Source organism: Vulpes lagopus, chromosome 11 (genome assembly GCF_018345385.1).
Source record: "Vulpes lagopus strain Blue_001 chromosome 11, ASM1834538v1, whole genome shotgun sequence".
Lineage (NCBI taxonomy): Eukaryota > Metazoa > Chordata > Mammalia > Carnivora > Canidae > Vulpes > Vulpes lagopus.
The window spans coordinates 85,329,706-85,348,168 of record NC_054834.1 but is presented as its reverse complement, the minus strand read 5'-3'; the positions used below and the strand labels follow the sequence as shown (position 1 = coordinate 85,348,168).

At 41.7% G+C, this 18,463-nt stretch overlaps 1 protein-coding gene across 7 annotated transcripts in view; it reads left to right on the top strand.

The window, feature by feature from the left end:
- RBMS1 (RNA binding motif single stranded interacting protein 1) overlaps positions 1-18,463 on the top strand; it is a 214,121-nt gene that overhangs the window by 179,693 nt on the left and 15,965 nt on the right. For all 7 annotated transcript variants that reach the window (XM_041721831.1, XM_041721825.1, XM_041721827.1 and 4 more), the window contains exons 5-6: positions 4,117-4,274; positions 6,305-6,384. In XM_041721831.1, the coding sequence (XP_041577765.1) occupies positions 4,117-4,274; positions 6,305-6,384 (238 nt within the window). The remainder of the gene's footprint in view (positions 1-4,116; positions 4,275-6,304; positions 6,385-18,463) is intronic.

The following is an 18,463-nucleotide window of genomic DNA, read 5'->3' as shown; positions in this document are numbered from 1 at the left end:
CTTCAGGCAGTGTGCATTCACATGCATGTAAGCAGCTATCGGCTGGTTGGTGAACCTATTCAGTACAAGAGAAAACAGATGTCTGGTCTTCCTGCCAAGTCCCTTTCTTGCATTTTAGGAACCATTCCACATGCACAGGGAGGTTTTTGTTAATTTCTTTCAGATGATGACTGAGTGCTTTACACCACGCGGGACCTCTGGGCCCTGCTTTTCTACTCAAGTGAACATTAGCGGCCATTTATCCCTCTCACGGCCAATGTGGGAGCTAGTTTTCTACTTGTTAGAGAAGCCATTGAACCTTTTCCATGCCTAAGGATGGATATAAAGAGGCCTGTTGGCCCCATTTTATGTTTGGCCACCCATAATTTACAGAATAATTGTTTTTTGAGACATAACATTGTATGTAATAAAACAGAGTTATGGTTGTCACTGATTTTAAAGAAACTAAATTACCCACATTCAAGAACCACCCCCTAGTTACTACAAGTATTATATATTCCATTCACTATGAATGTATGGTAATTAGAATACATGGACACTTTGGGGATTAGATATTTTTGTGGCCAGTGCTGTCAGCTTGGAGTTTCTTCTTTTTTTTTTTTATTTTATTTTTTTTACTTCCTTCTTTCTTTCTTTCTTGCTTTCTTTTCTTTTCTTTTTTTCTTTTCTCTTCTCTTTTCTTTCCTTTTCTTTTTAATTATTGCAACTTTGTAGTCAACATTTGCAGGATAAGTTGACCGTTTAATAAGAAGAATAAATAACATTAGCTTTAAAGGTCATCCCAAATGAAAAGCCCTAAATGACTGAGGTGTTGTTAGGGAAAAAAATGCATTAAAATCATAGGAAATATTTACTTGTATTTAGTCTACTTTAGCTCACTCTTTATTGAAGAATGGGTTGAAAGCTCAATTTCTTTCTGGATTCTGATTTTAGTACTTATTTTTTTCTTCATTGGTAAACTTTCAAGTTGAATCAAGACTTTGAAGAATGTAATATTTTATTAATATTTTAATCATAGAAGCAACCAAAACATAGATTTGGAAAGTATTTTGTACCTACATAGTTAACCTTTTTAAAAATACTTCACATATGACAAATTCTCCTCTGAACATTCTTAAATATTAGTCATTTAATAGTTACAATTGTGACTTAAAAAGAAAGCCCCGCAATATTTATGGTATATGTTTCTTAACGTAACATTTTTTATGCCATATCTTTGTCCAAGGAAGGTTTTAATGCTTTTTAATTAGGGAGTTCCCAGCTCTATTCTGAATCTGACTAAGCATGATTCAGAGATTTTTCTCGTAAGATAGGTTTAATGATATTTCCTTGCTTCCATGCCTCCCTCCGAAAGCTCCCCTCATTTGTCAGACTGTGGCTTTCTAACTACAGTTCCTCCCCCCTCCTGCCCCCCCCACCCCATCAGAGAACATGAAATCACGGGATAAGCCTGGCTTCTCTCCCTGAAGTATCAGTATTACTTGGAAGTATGAGGTCAGAAATATCATTTCTATATTAAAACATCGAAATAGAGAGTAGATTGTGAAAGTGACATGACTTTTTTTTTGTTTTTTGAGATAGAGCACAAGGCTTTCAAAAAATGTGCACTCTGGCAAGGCTACCTTGGCCTTGGCCTGCTGACTCCTCAGTATACATAGTCCTTGCTGTTAGCAACACTTAAGTGGAAAAGTTTCAGCAGCAGTGACTGACAAAATAGAATCAAACTCCTTAGATATCCTTTCACAATGTGGTTTCAGCCTCAGCTGTTTGTTTCTCAAGTCTTGACTCAGTGCCACACCCTGTGAAAACTCTTCCCTGCCTTCCCAACACAAGCTGCCCCATCCATCCTCCCACCTCTCTCCTAGCACTTAATTCATGTGCTTCTATGTCTCCTACTTAACTGTAAGCAGCTGGAGGAAAGGACTGGAGTCAAGGCTATTTTATGCAAGTCTGGGAATGTATGAGATGCCCTGTAAGTGCCATTTGAGTGCATGAGGCTACAGGGCCCATCCGCACCCACCTTCAGAGAGAAAGGATTCCATGTGCACTGGCCAGTTAAGGACCAGACTTCCAGAGGAACAAATAGTCTTCTGCACCACAGGAAACTTTCAGGGACTTGAGTGGGTAGAGATGACTAATCAAAAGAGCTGTGGGCTTAATCGGGTCAATTTGGCAGAGGTAGTGAGTGAAATGTAGATAAGGAGAGATTTTACCTCTCTCTACCTCAGAAGCACTTGAAAAGTTTAATACTAAGATAGTTTTGCTTTTCCTTGTATTTTCAAATACCTTATCTGTTACTGTTTTGCATTTGTTAGATCACTTTCTAATATTTATGCATTGAAGATATAAAGATAGATTTTGTTCAGCATAAGATAATCAGCCATTCCATGTTGAACTGATCTAATTTCAGCTAAAAGCAAAGAGACTTTTGTTCAGTCTGTGAAGGGTTAATGAGGTTAAGCATTTGGCTTACTGTTGAGCGTTTGAAAAATTTTAATTTTTTTCTCGGATCTGTTCCCGCTGCCATGCCCCAGCCCCAGGGACACCCTGGCCTGGAGCTTCTGCTGCACCCCTTTGGGACTGGCTGGGTTATTACTACTGCTGCCCTCTGTCAGAAGTGTGAGGTCAAAGGGACAATACCTTTTGCCCATAGTTTCTCTGGATTTGATAACTTGAATGCTTTGGAATACCAAGGCATTTGTCATTTTCTAGGATACCAGATTGCTTTTTTTAAATCTTACCAGGTAAGTATAGTATAAAAGGTCAATATGCACTTTTACTTGCAGATTATATAAAAGGACAGATTTCGCTTAAGGTTTAATTAATGGCAGGATAAATTTGAAAGTAGAGACTTTGTATAATTCAAATATGCATATGCTTTACATATATTTTTAAAGTACTGTGCATTTTGGAAATCTGAACTAGAATGAGTGTGCTGTTTTGTTGCTTAACACTAAAACATCAATTAATGACTTCACTAATAGTGCTTATTAAAGAAAAATCATAAGCCGACATAGTTCAATATGTAAAGATACAGTTGGTTAGTAAGATCAAAGGAAAGCCTGATACAAAATGAATTAAGAGTATTCTAATCTTACAGTTGCAGAAGTGAATTTTGACTTGGCCAGAAAATATTCCAGTTGTCATATAAATAGCTTTCTCTCTGATGATTTTACACCATACTTTTAATAAATACACGTAGCAGATACATCTTCTCAGAAAATTCAGTTGTGTATCTTTGGTTTCAGCTGATTCTGTCTCAGCAAAGGAAAGGTGAGTGGGGAATGATCTAATTACTGCTTCTTGAGCTTTCATATGCAAATAAATTACCTGGAAATCCTGTTAAAAATGCAGCTTCTGATTCTAGTTGGTCTGGGAGGGGCTTGCAGGTAATCCCATCACTGCTGGCCCTGGATCGTATTTTGAGTAGCAAGGATTCAGCAAAGCTCTCTTCTACCTACTCCTGGGTTCACCTTTACGCAGATTCTAAAGTTTGCTCCGCCTAGAGTTTATCATTTTATATGACTTTGAATTTACTTGTTTTTGTTAATTTCTGGGCTGTCCTTTCCCCATTGGTGATCACAGCTCAAAAGTAAGTAGTAGGGACCCTGCCATGGAGCAGAGGAGGGAACCTGGGACAAAGTCCCACTGGGCTCTAAATGGCATGGTCCGGAATCCGTTGTGTGTCTCTGGGTTGAATTATTGACAGTAATAGTCTTCTGTGCAATAGTGTGCCTGAAATGGACTCCTAAAAATAGTAGTGGAGGAGAGGTTGGTTATTTTGGGAGTGCTGCAAACAGCTGAGAGTGTGGTTCCGTGAGGGCATCCTCTTCCAGCTCCACAGCGCGTGCCAGCGGTTCCACTTCCAAATCTGCTGAGAATGGCTCAGCGGAATCATGTCTGACCTGCACAGACCATCCAAGCTTCAGACACTGTTTTCACATTTGCAAAGCAACTTGGGTGTTCTGTAGCTCCCACATTCACCCTAGGTAACACTCTGAAAGGACCTGAGCAAAGAGAGTGAGTGGAGTGAGTGACTCAGTAAAAGTAGTACTGTTAACATCAGTATTTCAACTTCAACTGGAAATTAATGGAGAATTCTCTGTTCTGTTTTAGCAACAGGAACAAGATCCTACTAACCTATATATTTCTAATTTGCCACTGTCCATGGATGAGCAAGAACTTGAAAATATGCTCAAACCATTTGGACAAGTTATTTCTACAAGGATACTACGTGATTCCAGTGGTACAAGTCGTGGTGTTGGCTTTGCTAGGTAAGCACACTCCTCTCTATCTTATATCAGTGACAATAGCTCTGCTAAGTTTCCTGCAAAAGAAAAGTTGAACAAGAAGAGAGAATTTAAGCCAGAGTTATGGGAGCCAGTTGCACCATGAATTTAAATGTGTAAATATCGACATGTATTTTTTTCAGATCTTTTGGAAGAAGTTCATTGGGATTCTTGAACCTGAGGGCACTAAATACTTGGTGACTTGGGCCAAGGAAATATCACATGAGCTATAGTTTTGAGAATATCTGCCTTTAATGTTTTGATTAATTAGATCAGGATGCCTGTAACTTCTTAAAAATAACAACCACAGGCTTTTGAATTTCATAAATAAATCTGTATGGCTTTTTTCTCGTTAGATGGAAACTTGATTCATCAAAAATAAAGTCAGTGAATAAGACTATTTCAAACATTCAGAGAGTACAACAATGGTAGGACACATATCTGACCACAATTATTATACCAGTTGTAACATTTTATCATTTTGCCTCAGATTTTATTTATTTATTTATTTTTTAAGAAATAAAATGTCACAGATCTATCTAAAGTGCCCTCACTGCTTGCAACTTATTTTTATCCTTTCCTCTCTGGAAAAGATACTTTATTCAGTGTAATGGTTAATTTTGTTTCTAAAAGAAAAATCTCAAACAAAAGGAGCTTTGATTTTTGACATGGTTCTAATCTGAAAGCCCGTATACAAAAACTGATTTTCCATTATTTAAGAACCTGTTAATACCGTGGAGGTAATGTCTATATGTTTTAAAGTGTTGACTTTGATTTTGGACAAAAAATTGCTGGTATTTTATTCTCCTATACAACATCCTCTTTGATGACAATCACATCTCCCACAGACCTGTGAAATCAACAAAGGCAGCATTGTTCACTGTTTTAGGTATAAGAAAATGGAGTCAAAGAAGAGATGTTTCCATTGTTACCAGACTGCCAAGTAATGGAGCAAATTCTAGTACTTGGTTCTTCTGGCTTTTAGTTGATTTTTCTTTCTGTTAGGCCAGATAATTTTAAAATAAAACTAAAATTTCTACAGGTGGAAAATCACCAGAACTTGCATTTCCAGTGTACACTTCATTGTTTAAAAGAATCCAGGGAAAACAATGAAAAGCTCAGCACCATCTAAAAATCATTGCCTCTGTGGGTGTTCTGAAAGCAGATCAAGTAGTTTCAGTTTTGTATCCAGAGATGGAACCCAATTAAGTTCTATTGCTTTTTAAAACTATTACTACCCATTAAAAACCAAGATGTAACTCTCTGGGTAGTCCAGAAGTGTGGTGCCTTCTGAATAGATTATTCAATGTTTCTTCCAATAAAAAAAAAAAAAAAAAAAAGTAAAAATAATGTAATTCCCCTGAAATGTTTCTCAAAGGATTTTAGCCACCTGCAGATGTAAAATAAATTGTAAAGTTGGGCTCAATCCTTTAATTACTCCTCTGAAGCCAGGATGACAAAGAAGGTAACATAACTGACTTCACTAACTTAATTTTATACCTAAAGCTAATGTAAAAACCACATAAGGAGTGTCTTGTGATTTTCAGTTCTTCTTATCAGGACTTTTGAACCTGTCCTTTTGTGAATATGTAAAAAGAAAGACCATCTTGAAAGTGACCCATATTCTAGCAGCAGTAAGTAAACTAGTATTTTGAACTGGCATTTCTGTTTTAATTCAATATCATGACCAACAGAGCTATTGTGCGTTGAATGCCAGTTTTCCAGCAAGGAGAAAAAAAAAAATCACACATTTGATAGGTTTGATATTAAACACTTTGGATATAATTTATTTCTTTTATGATTCAGAGCATACTCTGTGGATATCAGTTTTCATTTTATTAGAGAAGTACACATAAAACAGTTAGATAAAAGATAGGATAAACCTACTTTTTCTTATTCACATTTTTGCTAGGTTTCATTTGTATCCAGTAAGCCTGTAAGAATGTATTCACATGCACAAAAAATCTGAAACTAACGGATCTCTAAATATGTGTTTTATTTTGATGGTTAAATAGGATGGAATCAACAGAAAAGTGTGAAGCCGTTATTGGTCATTTTAATGGAAAATTCATTAAGACACCACCTGGAGTTTCTGGTATGTTGTTTGTCTAAAATTTTATCAGTGATCTTTTATGTAATATATGTATAATTTTATTACTTGGGATCCCTGGGTGGCGCAGTGGTTTGGCGCTTGCCTTTGGCCCAGGGCGTGATCCTGGAGACCCGGGATCGAATCCCACATCAGGCTCCCAGTGCATGGAGCCTGCTTCTCCCTCTGCCTATGTCTCTGTCTCTGTCTCTGTCTCTCTCTCTCTCTCTCTCTCTCTCTCTCTCTCTCTGTGACTATCATAAATAAATAAAAATTAAAAAAATTAAAAAAAAAATTTTATTACTTGATGTATCAAGTAAAATCCATTTCTCTGGTTCACAAATAAGACTTGAAAATGCACTTCTCCCAGACATTGGGTGTTTAAATATGAACCAAAGCCATCCCAGTGGGAGGGGTGAGTCTGACTTGTAAGGCTTTCAGAAGCTCCTCCTCCGATGCACCAGGCCAACCTCTACCCCACCTCCCTCACCCATCCACCATCCTCAGTACACCTTCTGTCCTGTAGTCTTTGTCCGTTGAGGACCGTGGTACTCTCCACCACAGCTTCTGCCTTTCTTGAGGAAGATCTCAGCATATGTTACCCTGTACCCCTTACAGGGCCTCAGTCCCTATGAGCCATCTGTCCATCCCATTGTAACCACTTGCCTCATGTTGTCATGACCACACCTCAGGAGCTTTTCATTCCCAGATCACACTCATTCTGGCTCCTGCTGAAGCTGATCTGAAATTCAGAGGGGTCCTTTACCTCTTTGCCATCCCCACTAAATCTGGTCTCCATTTTAGCAGTATGCTCACTTGTCTTGTACCCCATACCTTTTTCATACACGCTTCACAGGATACCAAACTTGGATTTAATTCTGCAGCAGGCCACCTTCTCCACTCCTGTTACATCCAGGCAGGTAAAGGTGTTGACAGCTTGACCGGACCTTCTACATCATCAGTCCTTGCTCTGCTTTCTCATCCCTCCCTGCCTGTAGTCTCCCCCAGCCTGCTCAGTTCTCCCTTAGCCCCCTCTCAACTCTAAGCAAATGACTTCACTTCTCACTTGATGAGTAAAATTGAGATCACCCAGTGGAAATACCATCAACTTCCTGCTTCCTCCCAACAAGGAGACCACACCCAGCCCCATTCTTGCCCTCCTTCTTCCCTAAAGTCTCAAGGACAAGGGGTTCTAAGCTGTTGCTTTGATTGCATCCCATCAGGACCTTTCTCTGCCAGTTATCCCCTCCCTCCCTTATAATTTCAAATTTCTATTGCTTTAATTCTTTTTTTTCCCCCCAGTAAAACCATAACCTTTATTTTCAATTAATAACAGATCTCTGGCATGACTCATTGGTGGAGAAATGCAAAAAAACACACAAACAATTCTAGGAACAAAAATTGTGACCGTAACTACAATAGACGTTTTTAAAATCACAGAATACGGTGAACCAAACTGTGAACTAATTTATGCCAATACATTTTCAATTTCAAATAATTTCCTAGAAAAATCTACGCATTTGCATTTGAGATCACTCATGTCTCTGTGATCTTGAAACTAAAAGAAAGCACTGTGTTCCTCTCTAGCCCCTTCTCACGTAAACTTTTTAAATGAAAAGCGTAGTCTCCCTTTCTGCCTTCCGTTGACTCCTCAGCCCTCCCCAGCCTGACTTCTCCTTGTGTCTCACATGGTAAACTGTATTAGTCTCCTGGGCTGTCATGACAAAGTACCATGAACTGGGTGGCTTGGACAAGAGAAATGTGGTGCCTCGGTCCTGGATGCTCAAGTTTCAAGACGATGGTGTCAGTAGGGATGGAGGGAAAATCTGTTCCAGGCTCCTCCATCTTTGGCTTGTCAGTGGGCACCCTCTCCTTGTGTTCCCTCACTCCCTCACTTTTTTTTTTTTTTTCCACTTTCAAGTGTTTGTTTTATTACATCATGGCAATATTGTTGATAGTGCTCAGGAGACTTAACCATCATTAAATAAAATGTAGTAGAATGAATAAATTAGTTAATATTGGGTTCCAATAATATTTCACATATATTAGTTACAGTCATTTTTAACATTGTAACACATCCCCTGTAGACCATTGCAATGGACTGAATGTTTGTATTTTCCACCCCCCTCATTCCTATGTTGAAATCCTCAATGTGATGGTATTGGGAGATGGGGCCTTTGGGAGGCAATTAGGTCATGAGAGTGGAGCACTCAGGAGTAGGACCCGTACCCCCAGAGAGCTCTTTATTTCTCTTTTCATCATATAAGTATCTAACCAGAAGTTGGCAGTCTGTAACCCAGAAGAGGGCCTTCACTGGACCCCTACTGTGCGATACCCTGATCTCTGATTTTCAGCCTCAAGAACTGCAAGGAATAAAGGAGGAATAAAGTGTTGTTGTTTGTAAGTCAAAAAAAACAGGGGGAAGACATCCATCTTCCCCCATGCATGTCTCCCATGTCCACATCCCCCCCCCCTTCTTTTTTTAGCCAGGACGCTAGTCATTCCATCAGAGACCACCCTAATGACCTCTTTTTAACTTTAAAGACCCTGTTTGTAAATAAGGTCCTATTGTGCCCTCATGAGTCACTGAGGTTAGGACTCTAGGTGTTTGGCCTGGTGTGGGGTTGGGGGGACCCGATTCACCCTTCTTACTTGCTGGTTATGCAGCGTGGAGGCTCCTATCTCGATGCTGCGTGTCTGCTGTGCGGAGCCGCCGGTCCCTTCCAGTCCTTGCACCGCATCCTCCCCTGACTTGTTTGGCGTCTCTATTTTCTTCATGTCCTGCATTAATTCCGCCTCGTTCGTGGACTTGGCTCTTGCGTCCTCTCCTCGTTTGTCTGTCGCCGTCCCCCTGAGTTCCCCATCTGGCCCATGGCTGAGGGGCCGAGGGGCCGAGGGGCCGCCGCCGGCGTCGCAGCCTGGCCTCCCCTCCGTCCCTCCCGTCACCCTGCGGCCCCGACTGCCGGAAACTCAGGCTCGAGCCCCGGGCTCCCCCGCCCAGGTAACCTCGGGGAGCCCTCCCTCGCCCGCCAAGGCCTGAGGCCGGCCAGCCTCCTCCCAGCTGCCTCCGGGCTGCGGCCAGTCCCCAAGCGGCAGACCTGTGTCCCCGTCCTGCTGAAAGGCCCCCTCCTCCTGCAGAGGAAAACCCCAGGCCCCGGGAACGACGGGGAGGCCAGCGGTGACAGGGCCTCGCCTGCCCTCGGGTGCCGCCCGCACCGGCCCCGCAGCCTTCCCCCCCCCCCCGAGGCCGCGGCAAGGTCCCTGTGCCCGCACGAGGCACCCCGAGGACCCCGGCTGTACCCCAGCCCCCAGGGTTCCCATGCAATCACTAGGCTGGGAGCTCCTCGAAGGCAGGAACTTTGCCCCCTTTCTCTCTCCACCCAGCAGAGCACGGCAGCCCTAGACACTGGACGCCTGTCACTCTTGTCTGAGTTTCCCTGCACCGCGCACCCGGAACACACTGTACCCCGAGTTCCCACCGGGCACGCTGGCGGCGGACCCCGTCGCGGGGCTGCCCGCGTGCAACTCGTGCTGTTATCCTGCTGCAATTCCAGAGTTGTGTCCCTAACTGGAGGGCTGATGGTTACGACTGGGGACTTACTTCGGTTCTCTGCATCCATTGAGTCTCATTTCCTAGAAGATCCTCTATCCGTCAGCGTGCGTCATAGCTCAGACCGCGCTCCGTGTCCAAGCCCGGGAACCTGGCAGCGCAGGGTTTGCAGGCCTGCACATGAACTTGAGCTGCCGGCAGGCACAGGTTTGGGTCATCAAATAAAAGGCCTGGAAGTACACTGTCCCGAGGAACTCAACTTTTGTGCAAGAGCTCCCTTTTTGTTTTTTTAAGTTATTTTTGTTTCTCCTGTCAACAGCCCTTGAGTTGAAAGAAAATAAAAGACAATGTTCTTACCCTCCAACCAAGTAAAGGCAAGAGAGAAATTTAACACATGGGAGCTTTCGATAGAAGCTGCCCTGCGGGGCCTCCAGAGGTTAACACCTGCACGCAGCTGAGTGGTGGTGTGCTCTCCGTACTTGCCCGTTTATCTGTGTCAGGACCCCACCGTACCAGGCCCTTGGGAGGGCGGCTCGGGCACCCGCCAGTCACCGCTGTAGCTATTAGCTCATTTATATGTACGGCAAAGAGAGTTCGAGAAGGAACAACATCCCTGCACGTAATCGTTGTGATTTTCCATCATCGGCCTGAGATGAGCTAATATCTAGCAGTTTCCTGAATGAGGCCGATCTCGGGGTGTCACAGATCGAGGTTGGACAGTCTCCTTTTTCCTCCAAAGGATTTCATGGTTGTATCATTTAACTGTTTTCTTTGAAGTGGGTTTAAAGACTATTGGTCATTCCCATTCAAGGAAAAAGAGACCTTGATTTCCAAACCACATGGAAATGATTGTAGGATTCTCTGTACCTTTGCAACTAGTAGAGAATAGTTTCTTCCAAGTCGTGCCAAGTGTCAGCTGGCGTGTGAGAAACAGATTCCTTCTGCCTCTAGAGGATCGCTGCTTGGGGCGGGGGTGGGGGTTGCTGTCAAGCCGTTCTCTTTGTTCTGAAGCAGAGCTTAATTTTATACCATTTTCTAATGTTTCATGATTTTGTCTATGTTTTAGTGTTCCCAGCTACACTGCAGGTTCTTTGGCAGTAGAGGCTGTGGTTTATTTTTAATTTTGTGCTAGGCACAGAAAGCCTGTGTCGCCCTAGAACAACAGAGGTTACCAAGTGGTTTCTAAGAGCATTTTTCATGTAGGGCTCATCACAAAAATCGTGGCTATTTTGAGGGTTTATCTGGATACTTCTCTTTGCATATAAGCAAGTCTGAACCGCCTTTCAGCAGGGGTTTGAAATGTGTAGCGCGGGCCCTGGAAGCACACCGTTCTAGGGAACTCAACTTTTCCCCAGAATAAGTCCCAAGTGGATTTGGGAACTGCAGTAGAATTTGAAACAGTTTTCAACTTCTCTGAATTTTCCTCCTTTTTTGTACACATAATATGAGAATATTCTTTAAATACCAGTCTGTTTATTAAATGCTGTTCTCTCAAATTCCCTAACTGGCTACGCCATACCATAGATTTCTTCATGGAATGTATATATTCCTTTCAGTAGAACCAGATGCAAAACAAAAATATTGCCAGGCAGGGGTAAATTGAATGAGCCTCTACTTTAAATAATGTAGGTTCATTGCTAAGCAGACATAACATTTCATAAATAGAGTCAGAGGATGGTTTTGTCAATGATGCAAGTTGTTTAGCTGGCATAAGCAGAATTATCCAGGATGGTTTCTGTCAGAGTACTCCGATTCTTGCACGACTGGCAATTTGCCTGTGACATTGGAGCCAAGTACAGAAAAGAAACCCACATTAGATACGCTCCCCAAAAGATACTTTATGAAAGTTAAACTGAACAGTGACTCTAACAGTCTTAGGAAAGTCTCTAAATGGCTGAGCAGGAGGTCAGGTCTGCACATGAGTTGTCGCTTCTCGAGTGCCACCCACCCTCCTGCCAACATGCTCTTTTCATACCAGAATATTATGTCTGGGTTCCCCCATGCCAGACATACTCCACCCTGACCTGGGGCATGGTACGTAATGTCATACATGTTTATAGCTCTGAAAATCCACATCACAGTTTTTAATGCAATCTGTTTTCTGAAATTGCTTTTTTAAAATCTTGTGCTTTTATGTCTGATGTTACCATATTTTCAGAGAGGCTTTATCTTCTGACGGAATCTTCCTTAAATACACGTAATGGTTTGTGTTGGAAAAAAAATTACTCATGAGGCCATTCCTTCTGTCCTTTCCCATCCAGTCTCATTTTCCCCTGAAAATGTTGAAGCATTATGCTTTATTTGGATTTATCTTGGTTTTTATCTTGCTTTTGAGTGCTAGCTGGTTTGCAGTAAATCAGATTTGCTTGGAAGGTCCCCAATCAGGGTAAAAGAACCAATAACTACTTTGTAAAACAATCTAGGTGAATTCCATAGAGGTTTAAAATAATAGTATTTGCTTGATAAAAATTCTATCATGGAGAAATAGTAGGGTGGTGATTTCCCACACAGTGAATGTTTGAAACAAGGGATGGGAAGTTTTATATAGAACAGATGTCCAAAATATGAGACTTGCCCAAGGCAAAAAAAAAAAAAAACAGTCACTCATGGTTATTATTCAGGGTTTTTTCTAAAAAATGCTTTTCCTATACCTGCCTGAAAGAGTACAATCTCTTAAAAAGACTAATTAATGCACATTGGCATGTTAGCTGGAACTATCCTAGAGCTGCTTGCTCTCTTTGCCTATGTGGGAGGCAGGCACCTGTGTGCACGCTCACGTGTACACACACGCACACACAGATTGTGGACAAAGTTCACATGTGTGTTCAGCATTACAGGAGGCAGTGTGATTATCCATCTTTGTTTCTGGACCTCTCCGTGACATTAATGGACTGAATAAGTTCCTATGTGCTAAAAGCAGAGTTTTTAAAAAGAAAATGTATCTAATCATTGGATCTGTGAGCCATTAGATTCTTGCTATTGTGTTAGTATCATTCCACCCCAGCCTAAAGCTTCGTCTGTCACGGAGGAGCTCCAGTGAAGTGCATGACTGCTAGCCAACTCTGTCCAAAGACCTTAGCTTGTTTTACATCTGTTTTCTGTGTTACTCTGACTTTTCAGACTGGGTGTATGCCCAGCAGGGCTTGAAAACTGCTCTTACACACATTTTATAACTCTGTCTATAGGTGGTGATATTAGGGCATTGTCCTATGCCAGGAGGCAGAAACGGTAACATTTAGAGGAAAAACTGACTCTAGCAAAAAGGCTGGGAATCTTGCAAGGGTGTTTATTGTCTCTCTTGTTCCCTGAGCGTTTGTCTTCAGCACTGTTACTCTATAAAAAATATTTGGCAGCTCTATGATAAAAGAAATGCTTGAAGACATGTGTGATGCTCCTGGTACCTTTAGGATGATGTGATCACACCTTTGAATTATGATGTGTTCCTGTCTCCCTTGCCCAGTATGTACATAGAGCAGAGTCTAAATGGGAGTCCTGTTGAGATGGATGCTCCAAGGGCTGCACTGAAAGCAGCCATGAGAGCAAAAGTGCTCAAACCTTTTTGGGTGGCCAGTGGGGAAAGGGCTGTCTTACAGATCTAAAACTCAAACTCATTCTCGACCAAGGATGGTAAGTCTACTATTTAAAAAGTAACGAGGGATCACAACTAGAGATATGCCACGTTTTAGCCTGAGATGCTTGGAGCGCCTTGCCCACCTTATGCTGGGGCTGCCTTTGGGCAGGTGTTATCACCGTCGCTCACACCCAGCCTATAGCAGTTTCCTCGAATCAGTTTTTCACCTTTTCACTATCAGGTTCTGCCAGGAAGGAACAATAAATAGCAGAGTAAAATTTTATTAAAGCATAAGGACCTTGGGTGGGAGATGTAAGTGTACCATGAAACTGTTTTCTGAAAGGCAGTTGCCAGTAACTTCACCCTTAACTACAACTTGCACATTTCTTCACTGTATGTGAAGCCAAGGCGGCAACCCTAGCCAGCTTGTTAAAATCTCACAAAATCAAATTCCATGAAAAACAGGCCAGTCTCTAAAACTGTTTATAACTTTTATAAACCAGAAGTTCCTCTCCTGAGAATTTATCTTAATAATTCAAAGGCAAGAGGAAGAACCATAATTCAAAAATTTGAGTTCCTCCTGTTATCATAGTATAACAATAGCTAATGTGCATTGAGCTGTTCTGAACACTTTATATATGTTAATTGCAACAGCCCTCTGAAATAAGTACAACTACTATCCCCATTCCACAGATTATGAAACCCCAGACATTGAATAACTTGCCTGGAGTCACAAAGTAATAAATGGCAAAGCCAAATTTCAAACCAGGGATACTAGTCTAGAGCCAGTGTTCTAATTACCATACAATCTGACCACCAATTTAGCAGTTGGCACTGGGATTAAAAAGATAAATAAGATATACACACAGATGTTCATACAGTGTTAGTTATAATAACAAAGAAACTATACATAATCCCATTTCAAATAGAACCTTATGTAACTGGGGCGCCTGAATGGCTCAGTGAATTGAGTGTCTGCCTTCGGCTCAGGTCATGATTCCGGACCCTGGATTGGGACTCTGGGATCGAGCCCCACCTCGTGCTCCCTGCTCAGTGGCGAGGCTGCTTCTCTCTCCCTCTGCCCCTCCCCCTGCTCATGTTCTCTTGGTCTCTCAGATAAATAAAATCTTTAAAAAAAAAAAAGAAGAAGAAGAACCTTATGTAACCACTTAAAAAAAAAATGATTCTATACCAAAATAGGGAAAGTCCACAATGTAAACAGTAGGGGGGGGGGGGGGCGGGGAAAGACCTATCATTGCAGATATGAAAAACGTAGACTGAGAAAAGCAGTAAATATAGAACATTAAAACATCTAAGTTGGAGTGTTGAGGAAGGATATTTTTGCTTTCTTATTTAACTTGATTTTAATGTTAAATCATTTTTATACTGGTAGGTAAAGCTGAGTAGGAGGTGGAGCCACTGTATAAGGATCAGGAAAGTTGGAGAGGACATAACGCCTGTGAAGAAAAGCTGTAGCTCTGTGTGGTGGTTGGACAGGGCAGCAGGATTAGAAACAAAGAGGATGCTAAAAGGAAGTGGTGTCGTGCACACACAAAATGGATGAAATGTATTGGATCCCTACAACGAAATTCTTAAAGGAAGAGCCCCAGATAGTTCCATGCATGTTGCTAGTTGAGGAATTTTGAAAGTAGGCAACATTATCAGAAAGAAAGCTAATTACAGTTGCTGAGTGGGCTGGTTTTCCACAACTGATGGAAAAGCTTCTATCGAGGGCAGTTCACGTTTTACAGAATGTTGATTAGGATAAATACTGCTTAACTAGAAAAATGGGAGTTTGGAAGTAGCAGTTTCTCCAGCTGTTAGAACACAGGAAAAGGTCCACTCTCACAAACTACAGAGAACTCTAGTCCTCAGAGCCATTTGATTAGATGGCAAGGAAGACTTCCAAGAGGTCAAATTATGAGCTACAGTGTTTAGAGCAGGCATATCTAGAAGTGATTCTGAGTGTGGATAGCAAGGGAAGACATTCGAGCCTAAATAATGACAGAGTTTGAGCTTTAGAAGATAGGTCAGCAAGCTGTTTGGTTGAGATGTGAAGTGAATCAGCACAGGCATCACCCATATAAGCTTATAGTCCCTAAGAAGGGATTGTTAGTGCCACAAAATCAGGCATTGCGAAAGATCATCCCACTCATAAAGCCCTGTTGAGGGCACGTTGGAGAATCCGACAGTGCAATTACTTCAGATGGCTCTCAAGTGGTGCCAAAAAATATCAGATCAATGTTTGCATTTGTAGCATTGTCTGCTGAAGATTACACTACAGTAGTTAAGCTTTTGGAATTACACGTTCCTGTTGGATCTGATGAACAAGAAAGTAACTTTTCTGTCTTGAGGAATAAGGAAGAGAATATAACCTGAGAGATCTCACAAGACATTTGAGGCACACCGTTTAGAACCCCAAAAGGTGGTGATTAATTAAGGGGAGATTCAACTGAGAATGCTCTGGATAGATGGCAAAATCAATTGATTGTGGGTAATTAGAATTTTTATATCACCTAAGTATAAGAATATATCTTGAGTCACAAGTCATTTGTTGGGACTCAGCAATTACTAGTTTTGCACAATAAGGTAATGAATTGCTGGTGTAGGGGATCCCTGGGTGGCTCAGCAGTTTGGTGCCTGCCTTTGGCCCAGGGCATGAACCTGGAGTCCCGGGATCGAGTCCCACGTCGAGCGCTCTGCATGGAGCCTGCTTCTCCCTCTGCCTTTGTCTCTGCCTCTCTCTCTGTGTCTCTCATGAATATATAAATGGAATCTTGAAAAAAAAAATTTAAAAAAGAATTGCTGGTATAGAAAATTGACCATATAGGAGATAAGGGTTGACTGATACATGTTGTTTTTTTGAAGTTAATACACCCAAATTTACTTGATCAGAGTCCTAACTACTAGTATTTATGGCACTTCTTTTTCTGCATGTCAGCCTTCTTCATCATCTCCCTTCTAAAAAGAACAGCCAAGGCAGCCAGCTGAAGGATCTGATGTGTAGAACAAGCTGGCATCCCATGCATCTCCCAGTCTTCAACCTGGACCCTGTGTGTTAGGCTTCAAAACACAAACTCTTAGAGACTTTTGGTCTGGTTTGGAATAAGCCACAGGATATGCTAATCAAACAAGCAATCTCCCACATACTTAAAAATAAGTGAGCCATGACACAGATCTGGGTGTATTTGTTTGTTTTCAATTCAGAAATCTGAAATCCTCTAACCCTTGCTCAGCTTGATGGTAACATAGATAATCCTTAAAGAAGTCTTCACATAGCTGTTTCCTGGAGCACATGGTACACCTCGTGTACTAAATCAGATATCAAGAACTTACAGTGATGAACGTCACATAATGTCATCCAGGTACATGAAGTACCAGGTACCCTGTAAAAGAAATGCAGCCCTTTCAATATCAGAAGTATTTCACTTCTGGGTGGCATTTTTATTAACAACAGGCATCTCTCAAAACAGTGATCTGTCTCATAAATAGCTAAATGGGCTTTCGTAAGATTTTTCCCTCCCATTAGTTTGCAAAATGAAATAAGACCCTATTTTATCCATGACCATATCCCTAGTTCTTAACACTATACCTTGCACACAGTAGGCACTCAATAAACTGTTGAGTTGAAACTGCTAAATAGACCAGAGAGAATTTTAACAGAGGAAAGAAGCTTTTAGAATTTTATTTTGCCTCACGTGGAGTACTGGGGCACTCCCATTTCCCTAAAACAAGGAGCCAATGACTATGTAAAAAAAAAACTCTTCATTTCTAATGGTTGTAATCCTTTTTATATTTTTTTAAGATTTATTTCTTTATCTGAGAGACCAAGCATCAGTGGGACGGGCAGAGGAAGAAGGAGAGAAAATCTCAAGCAGGCTCTGCACTTAGCACAGAGCCTGACGTGGGGCTTGATCCCACTACCCTGAGAGACCACAACCTGAGCTGAAACCATAAGTTGGATGCCTAACCTCCTTGCACCACCCAGTTACCCCTGGTGATAATTATTTTTAAAAAAAGAAATTTGTTTTCCTAAGATATGGATACCTGCCAATATCAAACTGTTTTAAGTACTTACCTTTTTGCTGTCAGAGGGAGAAAAATATCTTAATGAAAGCATGGAGTAAATGTAGTTCTTGAAAGATTCAGCTACATCCTTTTCCATTTGTTTCATTTTGAATAATCTATTTGCAAACATGTCATTGCTCACTTGATATTTACTGCATCATTCTATGTTTTTAGCAGGCTTTATTGTTACACGAAATGGCTTTTTTTTTTTTTTTTTTTGACAGCACGTAGTCTAGAAAAATGATAATGTATTGGCAGCACCTTACCACACACAGGGCATATGGCCTTTGAGCATATGTGGAGCTTTATGCTCCCAGGGATCGCTGCCTAAATGCTTTTGTTCACAGCTCCCCGGTGCGGCAGCCTGTAGTGAACTTACGGAAAGTGTCCAACCTGGTTGCCTTCTTTCTCTGGAAGCAGTGATGCTAATGGAGGAAAATGGCCCATTTGCATTACTCATCGTGCCAAGTCAACTCTTTTTTGAGAAATGTTAAATTTCAGTCTGCAAGCCGGTCTTTATAGTGCCTCTAGGTAGAACTGTCTCCTCAAAGTGAAGTCCCCCACGGTGGGAGCAGCACGGAATTTACTATATTCCTTTGCCCTGTGAGATTATGGGGAGTATAAACAGGTCATTGGAGAAACTGTGCGATAACCATAAGGACCTTTAGATTCGTGAATAGTGAGATCTGGCTTCTCTCTGAGTTCTCTCTTTGACCTTAGATATCAAGGTGATGGGGACGCCTGGGGGCTCAGCAGTTGAGCATCTGCCTTTGGCTCAGGTCTTGATCCCAGGATCCTGGGATCAAGTCCCGCATCAGGCTCCCCGGGGGGAGCCTGCTTCTCCCTCTGCCTGTGTCTCTGCCTCTCTTTATGTGTCTCTCATGAATAAATTATAA